Source organism: Vidua macroura, chromosome 15, assembly GCF_024509145.1.
Source record: "Vidua macroura isolate BioBank_ID:100142 chromosome 15, ASM2450914v1, whole genome shotgun sequence".
Taxonomy (NCBI): domain Eukaryota; kingdom Metazoa; phylum Chordata; class Aves; order Passeriformes; family Viduidae; genus Vidua; species Vidua macroura.
This window is the reverse complement of record NC_071585.1, coordinates 14,296,859-14,312,288: the sequence shown is the minus strand read 5'-3', so window position 1 is coordinate 14,312,288 and position 15,430 is coordinate 14,296,859. Positions and strand designations below refer to the sequence as shown.

The following is a 15,430-nucleotide window of genomic DNA, read 5'->3' as shown; positions in this document are numbered from 1 at the left end:
GTGCCTGCAGCAGGTCTTGGCTGTGAGTCTCTAATGCCAGGGCAAGGGTGAGAAAATCTACAAATATAAGAAAGACTCAACTTTCCCCAAAGGAAAAATTCCTTTGTTTTGTTGATTACAGGTTTTCTTCCAACAGCAATTCACAGAAATTCTTATTCCATCTTCTACAGCATTTTTGGCATAAATACATCCAGGTACTTGCTCCTGTGAAACAGATCACTCAGTGATCAACAAAAAAACCCCAACATCTCTTTCCTTCTTAACAATCATTATTTTATTAATATATTTTACAAGATTGCAGTTGAAATCATTTAAATACAAACTTTTTTTTTATACAGAAAGTGTAATAAAGTTAAAATAGTTCCTTGTGTAATTCATAGCATTATTGCAATGCTTACAAAATTTTGCATAGAGTGTGCAAGGATTGATGTTATTTGATACAAAAAAGCTTTATATTTTCCCACACAACCACACACATACATAAATTAAAAAGAAAAAAAAGCCAAACAAATCTGAATTTCATCATGAGAACTGTGATCAGACTTTAAATTCATTTTGTCCTGTTTACATGATCAAGGTCATTGGTGGTTTTCAGAGTAGAGGTCAGACAAGGTGTTTTCCCATCACAGATGAAAACTGCTGCAGCATAGGAGTCATGCCTTGTATGCTGCTGCTGTAGATGAACAAGGTTTCCTTTGACTCTCACTGAATGTTTTGCTGTTGGCTCTACCATATACGGAGCTTTTTTTTGGTGAATATTGACAACTCTATTGGCATTTGCTCGCAGGGAAACTAATTCAAATACGGGGTGGGAAAAAATAAACAAAGCCACAAGCAAAATCCAGACCCAGCAGCTCAGTCCATTCCCTGCTCCCAGACTACCACACAGGGCAGATCCAGACCAAGGTCTGGGTCACAGCTCAGGGAAAACTCTGGCCTAGGGAGGAATCCAGGTGTGAATGCTGTCCACTTAGCCCTTCTCTGACAAACACAGTGGACACTGCTCGCTCAGATCTGCCCTTTCTGAGGTTTCTGGCACACTCTTACTCTGCAGGATTTGTTCATCTTCCATACTCGCTCTGATAACCCACAAAAAGGGACAAGAAAGGGAATTCCTCCAGCAGTGCCTGCCCTCAGGAGTTCCTGCTCTCAAGGTGGCCGAAGGCTTGTGAGAACAGCACCCAACAACGAGCAGCATCATTTATCCCACTCAGGCTGCAGGTACACATCATCTTGTACCATCTGCAGAACCACTAAGGCTGCCAAAGTGTCTCATTATCTGTGACAGAGTGCACAGGGCCAGAGGAGGACCCAGCCAAAGACAAAATCATCAGGCTGTGGTTTGGTGTGGGAGGTCACCCCCTGCTCTAAGGCAGCCACCCTGAAGAGATCCAGCTGGAGGGCTTTGCAGCTAAGGGAGTGTGGGAGAAGCTCTAACAGCAACATTTTTTTCAGCTACAATCCAAGCCTCAGCAAAAATAGCACCACCCACAAATAATTGCTCTCTTGCTCTCCAGCGTGAGCCTGCCTCAAGATGTTTCAAGGACTCCATTATGAGGAAATTTTTAAAAGACCAAAGGACATACATTGCTTTAGAAAGAGATAATGCATTTAGCAGTAAAGGTTTCAGAGGGCTCTATCTCCTATCAGTGGTTAAGCCTTTGAATGGGGAAAAAATGTAAGAGTACAATGCAATTTAAAATTCCTGTTACATGCAAAGATGCACATGACTTGTGCTTTGCAATGGGCCTGTTCCTCTAACGACAAATATGCTAGAAATGGTCAAACTTTCCATTCGGGTAGGACCTGATGAGAGGCTCCAAAGAGTCCTTTTTAATCTCAGAAGAGAAGACTGCTTAGCTAAAGCTGCATGTTTTTATCTGAAGCGTTTGGTGGCACAGTGTAAATGTAACATTTTCACAGAAATCGCCCCTGGTATTTTATCTTCCTGGTGGAAAGTTTCAACCAACTAAATGACGCAAACATACAATTACATATAATTTTACAGTGGACCTACCCCTCCTATTCTTTAATCCCTGTTAAAAGCTAACAAAAGCTCAATCCATGGAGATCAGCTGCCTCAAAGGAAACCTGACTTCCTCTGAACAGGCAGCCCATCACTCCTGAGTGGTGGTACAAAATCCCAGCCACCACAGGGCTTCCAGCTGCAAGAAGGTGAGACATTTCCTGGGAGAGACACCAGTGCTAACTTTGCTGCAGGAATGACACTTGTAGCAAATTAATTTTTAAGGGACTTGCACCTCTAGTTTAAAGTGATTTGGATGGGAAATCTCAGTGGGGCACTCTGATTGTATTTCCTTCTTCGTTTCAGATAAAAATCCTGCAGCTTTAAATATCCATCTTTTCCTGCGTTCTTTATACCGTGTGTCGCTTTTCACAAGGGCACAATACAATTCAAGTGGCAGGACAAGAGAGTCTGAAATGATAAAGCCTCAGGGCTGGATGTGCATAACCAGGGGCCTCTCAACCAAAGCAGACTTAAAAGCTTTCTAAATACAAGCCATTCACTATAATTTCCATCCAAGCCCCAGGCCACTGTGGTTATTGTGGATGGAAACAACACCCCAGCAATCTTGAACAGCCCGAGCTCTGAGTGGTTTCAGTGACAGTAATTCCACTGAGCTCCATGAAAAGATCAAGCATAATTGCCACCATATTTAGTAAAATGGATGTTATTAATTTAAAATATAATAGTGCAAAGGGACAGAGACGTTGACTGCATTACTGCGATTAGGGTGATGTCTCTCCCCATTTCTTCCCCTTCCCTCCTACCTGCCTTGTTTAATTCACTCCACTCTTGCTTGAATAACCTCAGCACCATGTCAGTGTTTAACTCTGCTCCACTCACAGCCATAAACATGCCTACATCAGCTGTGAATGCACAGCAACTGCCAGGAGGAATTTACCTGGAAGTCCCCAGTTTCATGGTCATGCCACTGCTACACGCAGGTTTTGGGGACTGCTGGATTTGAGACCAGGATGCCAGCTACCAAAACATTGTACAGCAATTTCAGAGCAGAGGAAGAAAAGGTTAAAATGGAGAAAAGGGAACAGTTGCCAGGATCATGCTCCTGAACAGCCAGGGCAATAAAAAGGCTGGTATTTTCACATTCAAAAAGCACCAAAGCAGCGCTTGGCAAAGCTTGGCAGGAACACGCCCTGTGCTTGCTGGGGTGAATTCTGGATGATGACATTTCAAAATTTAAAATGTCAGCCATAAAAAGGAGCACAGCCTCTAACTTTTTTTCTTTTCTTTTTTTTTTTTTTTTTTTTTTTTTACTGTAGGTACTTCTAAAATGAAATCATTGCAGCAGTTACTCTTCTCCACAAAGCAGCCACTGGAGCTCCTGCCCTGCTAATGCTCAAGTGAACAGCTGGCACCATTTACTCAGTTTATTTATACTTCCAGCCCAGGATGATGTCTTCAAGCTTTCTGGGCTGGCACATTTTGGATTTCAGGTAACCTTGCCCTTTGCACAGATTTCAAGATTTTTCACATTATTTCCTCCTCTCCCCGTTAACCAAGTTAGAGCCTTCCTGCCACTTTATTCTCTCAAATGCAGCTTTATGATACACCTGCATTTTTCCTGCCCAGTTCAGAAAAAGCACCATTAAAGTTAATGCATTTCAGGCATGATGGCAACCAGAGAGGGATGAACTTCTTGAAGTCTTTGGTCTTTGTCTCACTCTCTTTTGCAATGTGAAACTTAAAGCCATAAGAACAAACACAAAGAAAATTGGCTTTTGTTGTAAACAAGTGTATATGAGAGTGTGTGTGTATTTGTGTGCACGGGTGAGCATCTTATGACAACAAAATGAATTTTCACTAGGTTGTGATGTGAGCTAGCCTTCTCAAGTTCCACAGGAATCTCCCTTTAACCTTGGAGCAGTTTCTAGAGAGGGGTTTTTATTTAGCCATCATTTTTCTAAACCATGTACTGCAGTTTGTATTTTTAGGCTTATGCCTTCAAACTTTCTGTTTGTGCAATGTGGTGTTTATCATAAGAGGAGAAAAAACCCCGCAACCCTTCCAAAACACAGCTGTTAGACAGCACATGACTGAGGTAACCAAATACAAATCTTGCACATACTCATACTTCTAAAAAGGAATACTTAGGAGAGGCTTTATACCTATTGCAGTGGTTACTGGCTTCCCCTTCTGAGTCCTTTACTGTTAACATTTCTTTGTATTCTTTAACTGCCCATTTCACTGACTGTGGGGTAATGCACTTCAAAATGAATAAAAAACCCAAACAAACCAACAGCCAAAAAACCCCACAAAGAAACTTGGAGAATGGGTACAGATGTACAGCCATTATCAGGACCTCTGCTTTTGCTAATGGCAAAGTCTTTTTGCTTTAGAAGAACCATCCTACCTCAGCTACGACAGAAGGGTCACACACTACATATGGATAAGGTTCCAGTCACAGGTGAGCACTGACTGTCATTCTCCTGACCCTTTCCTAAAGTGTCACATTTACAGCAAACTGGACAAGGTCCTGCAGTCCTATAAAGAGCCAGCACATAAATGCATTTATGAATCCTGCATGGCTGCCCCAGCTACACTGACACTGGTGGCACAGTCCCTTGATTAACATTTGGGTGGGGTTTTAGTGCTCACAGCTGCAATGCAGGGTCTGGTTCAGCCCCACAGCCACCCCAAGGGCTGGCAGTGCTCCCACTGCCCTCAGCTGTCACCTGCCCAGCTCCCAGCTCAGGCCATGAAGTCATCACCATCTCTTCCACTGAGCTCAGCAGACACAAACTAAACTCCATTTTGAGATCAACCCCACCTCCCACACAGCAAATGCTCTGCTGAACTAAACTTCAGGCCCAATTCACAACGAAGTACACAAACCCTTGTTGTCTCTGGCATTTTATCAGTGGTAGGTAGAGCACATGGATTAAATTCTGGTCAGGGAAGCTCTGGTTTAAATGGATTCAGGGAAAAGCAGCCCACACAGGTACAGCTACTGTGAGGGATCTCTGGGCAAGGCAGGAGGAGAAGGGACTCTCATGCACGTGTCCAACAGGAGAGTCAGCCACTCCACAACAAGTGGAGTGTGAGATGGCCAGATGTGTTAGCAGGCAGCTTTTCAAACAAAATGCCTGTTTTTTCCTATGGGATCTGAGACACAGTCCTGTTTGCTTTCATAGAATCCTAGAATGGTTTGGGTTGGAAGGAACCTTAAAGATCATCCAGTTCCAGCCCCCTACCATGGGCAGGGACACCTTCCACTATCCCAGGCTACTTCAAGCCCTGTCCAACACTACCAAGGATGGGGCATCCACAGTTTCCCTGGGCAACCTGTGCCAGGGCTTTACCACCCTCACAGCAAAGAGTTTCTTCCTAATATTTAACCTAACCCTGCTTGCTGTTAGTTTGAAGCCATTCTTCCATGCCCTGTTACTCCCTGCCAGTAAAAAGTCCCTCTCCAGCTCTCTTGGAGCCCCTTTAGGCACTGGATGGGGCTCTGAGTCTCTCTGGAGGCTTTTCTTCTCCAGGTGAACAGCCCCAGCAGTCCCAGAGGGGCTCCAGCCCTCAGAGCATCTTTGTGGTCTCCTCTGGACTCACCCAATGTGTCCCCATCCTTCTGATGCTGGGACCCCCAGAGCTGGACACAGCACTGCAGGTGGGGTGTCACAAGAGCTCAGAATCCCTTCCCTTGACTGCTTTTGATGCAGCCCAGGACAGGATTGGCTTTCTGGGCTGTGAGTGCACTTCAGGTCATGTTGAGCCTCTCCTCAACCAACAACCCAAGTCCTTCTCCTCAGGAATATTCCTGACCCATTCTCTGCCCAGCCTTGTTTATGTTTGCCACTTGCTGACCAGCACAGGCAGCATCACCCAAACCACTGTCTTAAAACTCAAGTGGTGTTCAAATGATCTACAAGTCCCCACAGGGGTTCATTCTTCCTAGAAACAATTCCTCACATTTCAACACAACACATAATTTTATGTTTTTTAGGATGGAAACATGGTTGTAAAATATATTGAAGCAAGAATTTCTTTCAGTAGACATAATTAAGGTACCCTTTGTTCACCTCAGAGAAGCATCTGCAGTGATGGCACAGATGTTAAGGTCATTTCCTAACAGCTCCCCAGCAGAAACTCACATCAAGATATGAATGTCCTTAGCAGTTTCATGGCTGTTGTGACAGGAGGTGGTGATAACCTCATCCAAGAGCCCAGCTGGGAAAAGCAGCTACTCAAAATTCATTTGTTGGGATGGAAATTGGGAGCAGCCAGAGGGTGGCACAGGGATGAGGACTGAGCCACTGCTGTGTCTGGAGCAGAGCACAGAAATCAGGATGCAGCAGCCCTGATGGGCCAGTCCCTGTGCTCAGCCCTGCCTTCCTCACCCACCTGAATACTCCCAGCCTGGAAAGTTCATCTGATCCATTGACAGGGAACTCTTCCTGCAGCATGTGTCTTCAAACTGCTCACACAGGATTTGGTTATGGATTGGGCCACGCTTGCTATGAGGTGTGTGATCAGTATTCAATGAAACAGGGAAAAAAAATCTACAGTAAATGAAGTACTATGAATGGGACTTCAGCCATGGTCCCAGAGGTAACATACACAGTATTTTGCTATATTTAACATGGTAAGAAAAAAAAAAAAAGTCTGTATCATTCTAGGTGCCCCTACAGTCTTAATGTATTTCATCAATATTTGTTTTAAATTGTACAACCAGTTCCCAAGACACCCTCCTGCCCCTCCCCCCAAATAAACTAGATTTAATAACAAGATAAATATGATGTGCTTCTCCTTGCTGAGTGCATTGACTTAAGGCATAGGCACAATTCCCCTCTTTGAACAGAGATGGTACAGTCCTGTGTCCCAATACAATTGTTACCCTGGGTGACCCTTTGCATTCAAACGTTGACTCAAGACATAAAAATTACAGGAATCATTCATTAACAAATAGTTTGAATTCGTTAATTTATCAGAAAGCATTATTGAAATAAAAGGAAATAATTCAGGAATAAAGGTTTTTGGGAGTGCTGCTTTGTTAGGCAGCAACACACCTAATCTAAACTCCATAAAAATCTTCTCTGAGTCCAATCAGTTTTGGATTAAGCCAGAATTGTTAATTAAAAAATAAAAAATTAAAAAAAAAAAATCAAACCCTGGTACTCTCGAGACCACAAGAAAATATGTGAAAAGCTGTAAAAAAAAGGAATGGGCTAAATTATTTTTCAAGATTTCTGTCAGCTATGTTTTATCTTGAAGATCGCTTGAAGAATACCAGCTTTGGTTAGATATCACTAGGGATGGGCACTGATCTGTCTTATTTGCACATGAGGTAATATTTCAAAAGCATCTCAGTGGCTTAGAAACCTTGCTGTCCTCGTGAGATTTACTGTGACTTGGAAACTTTTGGTGTATTTGGGGTTTTTTTTAAGGATTTTTACATGCATGTGGATGAAATTATGGGTCAGATTTCAATTATTTGGGCTCTTATCATTATTTTCCAAAACTTCAAAAGTGGAAGTGATGTTATCAGATCAGATTTTTGTGGTTTATCCTGCCCGTGACTCCTAGACTTTAAAATAAGGAAAAAATGCAACCGCGGTAAGATCCAACCACAGAGTTTTGGGGACTCAAATTCTAAAGGAACCAGCATCCAAAGCCCTTCCTTTCAGTAATCTTTGTCACAATCTTTATAAATCCTTAAAAAAAGTCTTTCATTGTCAGCATCTCTGATATTTGCAGTTTCCACCAAATCTAAGTGACCTTGGATCTTGAAAAGAAAGATGACAAAAGTTCTGGTGTAGCAGCCACATTATACACTTAATTTTATGATTTTCTCTGTTTCTAGTTGATTTTTTCTGTTTCTACAGGTATTTAGGCAATGTCCAAATCTTAAATCTTCACACCTTCACACCAAATATGTTCAAAATTGAAGGTGTTAATGGAAAGTTTGTAGGGTGATCCAGGACACCTGTTAACAAAAGAGGTTCAGAATTTTTCTACTTAGTCAAACTTTCACAATTTTGTTCCTTCCATTAACTAAGTACAACACCAGTTCTGCCAGCACAGAGATGATTTTAGGTTAATGTTGGACCTGATGTGTCACACCTGAATAGCACCAGGCATCCTTGGCCATGCACAGGCCAGTGTTGAACCCCTTCAGAAAATCACATTTCTTATTTCAGCAAGGTCTGGACTTTCCTACTGCCCAAGTGCATCCATCTCTCCCAACAGGGAGCCATGCTTCAGGTGGTAATTAAAGAGTAATTGAACCTCAGGTATCTTGGATCACTGGAGGTGATCAGCACAGCACATCTGGCTGTTTTATTGTTTTTGAAATGATTTCTTTTTTCATGCCATGGATTTAATGGCACGAAAATAATCAGAGATGCTTCTCTTCCCTTTGGATGGTGGTGGGTCTGCATTGGTTCCAGGGTCTTGCCCAGCCAGCAATCCCATTGCTCTGAGAACATGATCAAAAACGAGGGGTGATCATTGCACTGTCTTAATACAGAAGGGTCCAGGGGAGCATCAGATCCAATTCAGCAGATTGTACCAGTAAATTTTGTTGTGGGAAAGAGAAATGCTACACAAATGTAACAGGGTCACCCTGGGATTCCTTGTACTGAAACATCGTTTTACACAGAGGATATATATATATATCTTATATATATTTTTTTTATATATATATTCACACACACGCGCGCGCACACACAAAAAAAGTCTTTGATAGGCTTTCTGTGTTCTAGTAAAAATAGTTGGCAGCTGGATCTGTGAGACCAGAACTGGCTTTTGTGCTGCCTGTGATGCCCCCTCTGCAAATTGTCTCTCAAAGGCAGACGCTCGTGTTTATCTGGCAGGTGGAGCTGCTGCCTGCCTGGGACAGGAACAGCCTCCCATTGGGACACACACAGAGCTCGTAGATTTTTTGCCTGGACCCTGCAGAAGAGGAAGATCCTTGAGGCAAGTTAGGTAGTTTGATTTTTGCAGAATTCAACGTTATCTGGAGTCAGAGGTGGCGAGAGAGAGAGAAAGAAAGAGAGAGAATTAGCGGGGAGCTGTTACTTCTGATTTAAAAAAAGAGCTGTTATTTCTGATTCCTGTGTTTAAAGAAGCTTCCTCTAGACAGCTCAGCTGATGCAAAAGCTGGGTAGGGAAGCGTTTGAGGATGGGAAAGTCTGATACAAATCTGGGTGGGCACATTATTTGCCTTTACCACAACCTCCAGTTTGTTTCTGCTAATGTACCCACTGTGTTTTCTTGGCTTTTAGCTTCCTGGGACACCCCCAGGAATCCAATCCCAGGTTTGGATTGACCCAATCAGAGGTACCCCTCTGTCAGATGGAGAGCATGGATGGTTCACACCCACCCAACCACCCTGCTCCTCTATCAGGATCTCTGTCACTGTGATCCCATTGCCAGTTACACTTGCAGACTCCCAGCACTGACTTTTATGTATATTTTATGCATATTTTATGCACATTTTATGTATATGTGTAGCACTTTTGTGTGTATTAAAAATAACTCAAATGCTCTAACAGTCCTAAATTCCTCCTTACAAAACAACATAAGGCAAACAACATGTGGCAGCTCTCAGACATGTGGCAGCTGCAGGGGAGTGCTCTGGTATCAGCCAGAATACAGTAAAATAACCTGAACCCCAGAATAACACAGGGTGACTGAGAATATCAGCAATGACAATAAGAATCTCCCAGTTTAGTATCCACCCATCTTATGTCCTGAAAGATACAAGTCAATTTATGCATTTTAAAAGCAACTTAGTATTGAAAGCAAGTGCTTGAAGTTGTGAAATGCTGTGGAACTCAATCTCAATGTATTAGGTAGGGGTTATTTTCTGGTATTTTTCAGAGATTTTTTTGTTAACACCCATGGTCTAGGTTTGGACTGTCTTAAAATGCAAATGTTTAGAAATAAGAGAAATTGCAATTAAAAAGTCTTTCTATTTTTTATCACTGACACTAAGATAGGTAAATCTTAACTTATGTGGGAGCCCTCTTGCCTGGAGGTTTGTGTTCCATGGGCAGCTCCTCCTGATGAGGCTCTCAATGGTTTCCCCACCAGGAGCTCCTCAGCCTCATCCTTTGGTGTCTTCCATCACTGTGGCAGGAGGAGGGGATGAGAAAACCTTCAAAACCATGTGCCCAGATGATTTTGTGACACCAGAAGAGGCTTAACTCAGCACCTACTTTACTTTTGCTCTATGTTATCAGCTTTAATTCTTCACTCCTCCCCTTTGGAAGTTTCTCCAGTGCAACAACCTGTGTCTCCTAATGTTCCCTTTCGTTCCAGAATGAAACATCAGCCACAAAAGCTCTTCCGATCAATACCAGTGAATAAGCTCTTCTTATAGAATAATATATGATAAAAGATTTAATTATGCTGGCCAAGTAAATCTTGTTTTAAAGTGACAAGGAAACAAAGAATTTAGTAGCAGTGTGCATTTTACAGCTGCATAAATCTGCTGGAACAACAGATGCTATTATCCACGCACTTTAAAAATAATGAATCAGCCTTTGCCATGGAGTGAGCCTGATTTGCACGGGATGTGTTCAATCAGAGAGAGCAGCAATGAAGTCAGGAGAGCCCACTGTCCCCAGGCTTTCAAACACAGCAGCCTGGTGAGACCCACAGGGCCGCAGCTCTGCAGGGCACTCACGCCTTGGCTTGCTTTGCTGCAGGGCTTTTCACTCACCTCTCCATCTTTGGATTCCAGCCTGAGCTCTGTCCTGCACGTGGCCTTCAGGCTGCCGGCCTCGGCGTTGATCTCGATGCCCTTGGGAGCCTCCATCACCAGCGCGCGCGTGGGCGACTCCAGCCTGCAACACAGAGGGGTCACACAGCCCGTGGGCTCCTGCTCAGCTCGGGCTCAGCCCGTGGGGCTGCCCTGCTGCACCTCACACCCTGCTGATGGGCAGAGGAAAAGGTTCACGCGTGGTAAAACCCATCACAGATTGTCGCTATTGGACACAAAATGAGTACGCAGAAGCTTGGTAAGTTCAAAGGAGGAAAAAGAGGAAGTTTTTATTTGAACATTTGGTGTTTATAGAATTCTAGAGGTGATTGTGGATTGGAGGGTGGAATTACCACGTCTCCAACCACACTGGTCCAAAGATCAATCAATTATTTCTCTCCACCTACAGAGAAATATGTAAACTATTCTATTTATACATGAGATTGTGTGGGAACTCTGACTCTCAAATATGTAAACATTATCAGAAGGCTAAAGAAGTTTTATGAGAACTTTAAAACTTTCAAAAGAACTATAAAAGAAAACTTAACACTTTTAAAAATCAGGGCAACAACAGATCTGATCTGCTAACATTCCATGCCAGCTTTGCTACGCTGGGCCAAGGGAAAAGGGGCAATGAAGCCACCCCCAAGGTCAGCTTGCTCTTATTTCTGGTTCAGCTTTCTCACTAATCAGTGCTAACAGGATATCAGCAGAGCTGAGCACCTACAAGTGCAAGTGTTTCTCTTCCTCAAACCACTGTTCAAGCAGGAATAAATTAGTTCTCCTGACTTCCTACAATGTGAGGTTTAGAAGGGTTTAAGGATACAAGGAAATCAATGAAAACAATCAGGCTGAAGATCCCAGAATTTGTGGTCTCCAGTCCTAGGCTCACATCACACCAGGCATGACCATGTGTTCTGCAGAGCTTCAGCCCCTCCTAACCATGGATACACTTCACAGGCCTCTGACAGCCCTGTTACAGCACTGTAACACAGCCAGACCTTTAACTTCAGCAATTGGGGTTAATGCTGTAAAGTGCAGAAGCACAAGGTTCAGTCTTCCTTGTTCATCATCCATTTTTAGGTCTTCTGTTGCACTTGTCTCTTTCTTATTTATATTACAGTCTCTTATTACTCTCTGTATTGCAAATGGTTATAAAAAAACAACTCTCCCTTTTTGGGAATATCCTCTTAGTTGATTTCTTCATCATTTATTTGATCACAAGATCTAGGCTGTGGTCTCCTCAGGTGAAGCAGAAGGGAGGGCTGGAGCAGAAGCTCCTCTGCTTTGCCAGTTTTGGGCTGGCAGCACTGAGCAAAGCTGGGCACGGGGCAGCCCAGCACCACCCCCAGCTCTCCTGGGCAGCTCTCAGGGTTTGCCTGCAGCAGCTCTTTCTCTGCTCTCCATATATATAATCATTTGTGCAAGTAAGTGTGCTCTTAAATGGACTCCTGCTGGTACTGAGACAACATTATGGGAGACTGAGGGAATTCAGCTGTATTTATTGCAGCCAACAGTTCAATAAAGCACAGGCACAGCTCCCTCTGTGTGGCACTTTTCAAATTATGACTTTCCCTCTTTTTGGTGTCTTCATGTTGCTGCTTTTTGAACCTTTCCCTCAAGACCCCAAACTTATCCATAATTTCCTGGCTGACTTAACTAAATCTAAATTTCAGGAGCAATTGAGGCATATGCAGCCTAAGGAATGAGCATGATGTCATGGATTGCACCCTCTGCACAACCCTTCTGAGCTGCTTTTTGTTTTCTGCAGGGAAGCCACATTTTATGTAAACTTGTTCTGATTCCTTCCACTGGTATCACCCCTCAGCTGGTTCCTATGTGAGGAACCTAAGGTTAAGATTGCTGTAACTCACATTTTTTCCCTGCCTGACTGAATTGCAGATTGCATGGAGGACAAAAAGCTGTCTGACCCTGGAGATTTCCCTGGAGATTTCTGCCCAGGGATTCAGTACACTCTCACCCTTGGTGTACCTCACAGGCTGGTGTTTTCCCTGAGAAACAAAGGACCCTCTGCTTGCTCTAAGTCCCCAGGATCTGTGCTGCAGGCACACATTCCTTCTTCTCCACAGGCAGCATCCTCAGGAGGAGCAGCAGAGAGCTTGGGCCACTTACATCTTAAATCATGTAGCTAAATTCACCAGAGGATGTGTCCAAACCCCCAGACAGCTCAGGTAATCTGAGGATAAAATAATTCCTAAGAACACAGCCTGGTGACTCTCCAATTTCTTTGATGTCCTGGCTGTCTCAATATATTTGTTCATCTGTTAATCTTTTAGCTCTTCCATCCACTGAGAAATAAATCTCCTAGGTACAAAACAGTGTTCAGACACCACAGTGCAAACTCACTCCTTTGCAGCAGCCCTCAACTCCTGCCCTGTGCAGGAGCAGCCTCCCAGTCCCAGACTTTTACTGGAGAGTGAGGAGAGCTGGGAAATCTGTGGAAGTCTTGGGGGAGGATCAGTAGAGGAGCTTCTTGCACATCTTGCCCTGTGCACACAGGTGCCCTGAACAGCAAACTGAGTTAAAATTCAAGGTTTGAATAAGCTACCAATGATCTGGAGTGTCCTAGACAACATTGCCCCGATTCTCTTTCATGTGTAACAAAGGGACAGAGTTATTCTCCCTCCTCCACCTGAAGAAGTGGAATAACAGCATCTTGCAAACACTGCTGAAAACCACGTGATTTCTGGATGCATTCTAATCCATGCAGAGCTTCTTTCCTCATGGAGGCACGAAGGACCCTCCCAACAGCCCACGGTGTGACGTGGGACAAGGACACAACAACAGCCAGGGCTTTGCTGCTGCTCCATCACCCTCCTCACTGAGCTGACCCCCACCCCACCACCCCAAATCACAGCCTCAGACAGCTGCAATCCTGCTGACACACTGATGCAACCCAAATCCAGCCCTTTAACGCTGAAAATACAACTTTAAAACCCAGGGATCTTTTTAGAAGCTTAAAACTACAGAAATATTTGAAAATACAACAACAGCAAAGTGCAGATCTTTCAATAATGAAACCCACATGGCTTTGTACTGGTGCTGTGCTTTGGAGCCTGACTCTTCTCTCTCCTCCATGTTCCATATTGCTGTAAATCCATCTTTCTGGGACTCTTGTCCCAATTTATGCTACTGTAAAGGAGGACAGGAAGGTCTTAAAAATTGTTTCCTTGGTATTTAAGGGGCATATGTTTATAAGGGATTTCATCTGATTATTTTCTGATATCCTGAATGAATCCCTGAGCCACCTGACCATAAACCAGGAGCTGCAAATTCTATGCAAAGCCACAGAAAGCAGTTGAGGAGTTTATGCTCTGGGGGTTTGAGCAATGTTTACTGAACACTTTCATTTGGAGCAGGCATTTAAGAGACGCTCTGCTTTTAAACCTAATTCTGCCTTCCAGAGCAGAACCAATTTGGAGACTAATAATGAAAGAAAATGATTTAGAGATGAACAGATAATTTGTTCAAAATCAACATTTGTTTTCCAGTGTGATACTCCAGAGCTTTTAGTGGGATTCCCATCTCCTGGTGAGGTGTAAGCCTGTACTTAGAGCAGTAGGCTGGAAAGGTGGCTGCATGAATATAGATTGTTTCATTATTTGCTCCTGCTCTTGAATTTTCCATCCCAGCAATTGGCACACAAGCCCTTTTTATTGACCATGGGTGCTGCTTATTCCAGTATTTGCAGGACTACATTTTGACCTCTCTCACAGAGCTGGGCAAGAAGGGTAAATGCAATGCTGTGCACAGTTACAGCTTGCTGAATTCAGCACTGAGATAAGCTACTGCCATGAAATTGCTCCTGTCCCACCTGCAGTCTCCTGGGAGGTGGATGAAGAGACGTTCTCCTGTCTGGGTGACTCCCCACAACTTGGGAACTACTCCTCTGGATCCCAAGATTTCATATAAGTCCAAAATTAAAAAAAAAAAAAAAAAAAAAAAAAGACACAAGTAACAGGATTTTCAGAACTATCCAAGTTCCCAAGTTCCACTTATTACAACGGGTGTTAGCTACTTTTGAAAATCCCATTGAGCACCTAAATGCCATAACAAATCTGACCCTTAATCTCAGTTCTTAGTTCTGCAACAGAGGTAATAGCACTTCCCAACTCCATAGGGAGGATGGGAAGATAAATACATTAGCAGCTGTGAAGCATTTATATACTGCAATAACTGAGGCCAGGGAAGTCACCATCGCCAGGGAGGAATGGCTGGCACGTGGATAACTGATCCTTCCCAAGCTGCACTGCTGGGCTTGTACCTTCATCAAAAATAGTGTTAGTCCTGTTCCTCCCCCTGAGCACACTCAGCTCCAGCTCACCACCCTTAATGGACAGTGCTAAATGTGCCTCTTAAGCCCTTCTACTCCATCCCACCACCAAAGCACCTCCTGGTTTAAAGAGAGGTGATGGCATGTGGGCATCTCGCAGCGAACCCCTGGAAATCAGTGGGAATTCTGTGCTCCTGAAAATCAACAAGGAAGAAAAAAAATTCAGTGTCATCTCTGTTTTGCTTTGGGAACTTTAGCAATAATTTAAAGGAAATCAGCACATGAGATTGTATTGTGGTTCCAGAGAAAGTCATTCACTTGGAAAGATCATTACTTACCCAGATTTCTAGTTTTCATGTCCTTCATCATAAACAATCACATTAAT

The 15,430-nt window shown here is 43.5% G+C and overlaps 1 protein-coding gene across 1 annotated transcript in view; it reads right to left on the bottom strand.

Annotated features, from left to right (window-relative positions):
• Positions 1 to 261: 261 nt before the first annotated feature.
• Positions 262 to 15,430, bottom strand: part of SGCD (sarcoglycan delta) — a 136,278-nt gene continuing 121,109 nt past the window's right edge. Inside the window, exons 7-8 of the mRNA XM_053991319.1 lie at positions 10,713 to 10,836; positions 262 to 9,002 (exon numbers count right to left, since the gene is read on the bottom strand). Coding sequence (XP_053847294.1) covers positions 8,829 to 9,002; positions 10,713 to 10,836 — 298 coding nt within the window. The 3' untranslated portion in view covers positions 262 to 8,828. The remainder of the gene's footprint in view (positions 9,003 to 10,712; positions 10,837 to 15,430) is intronic.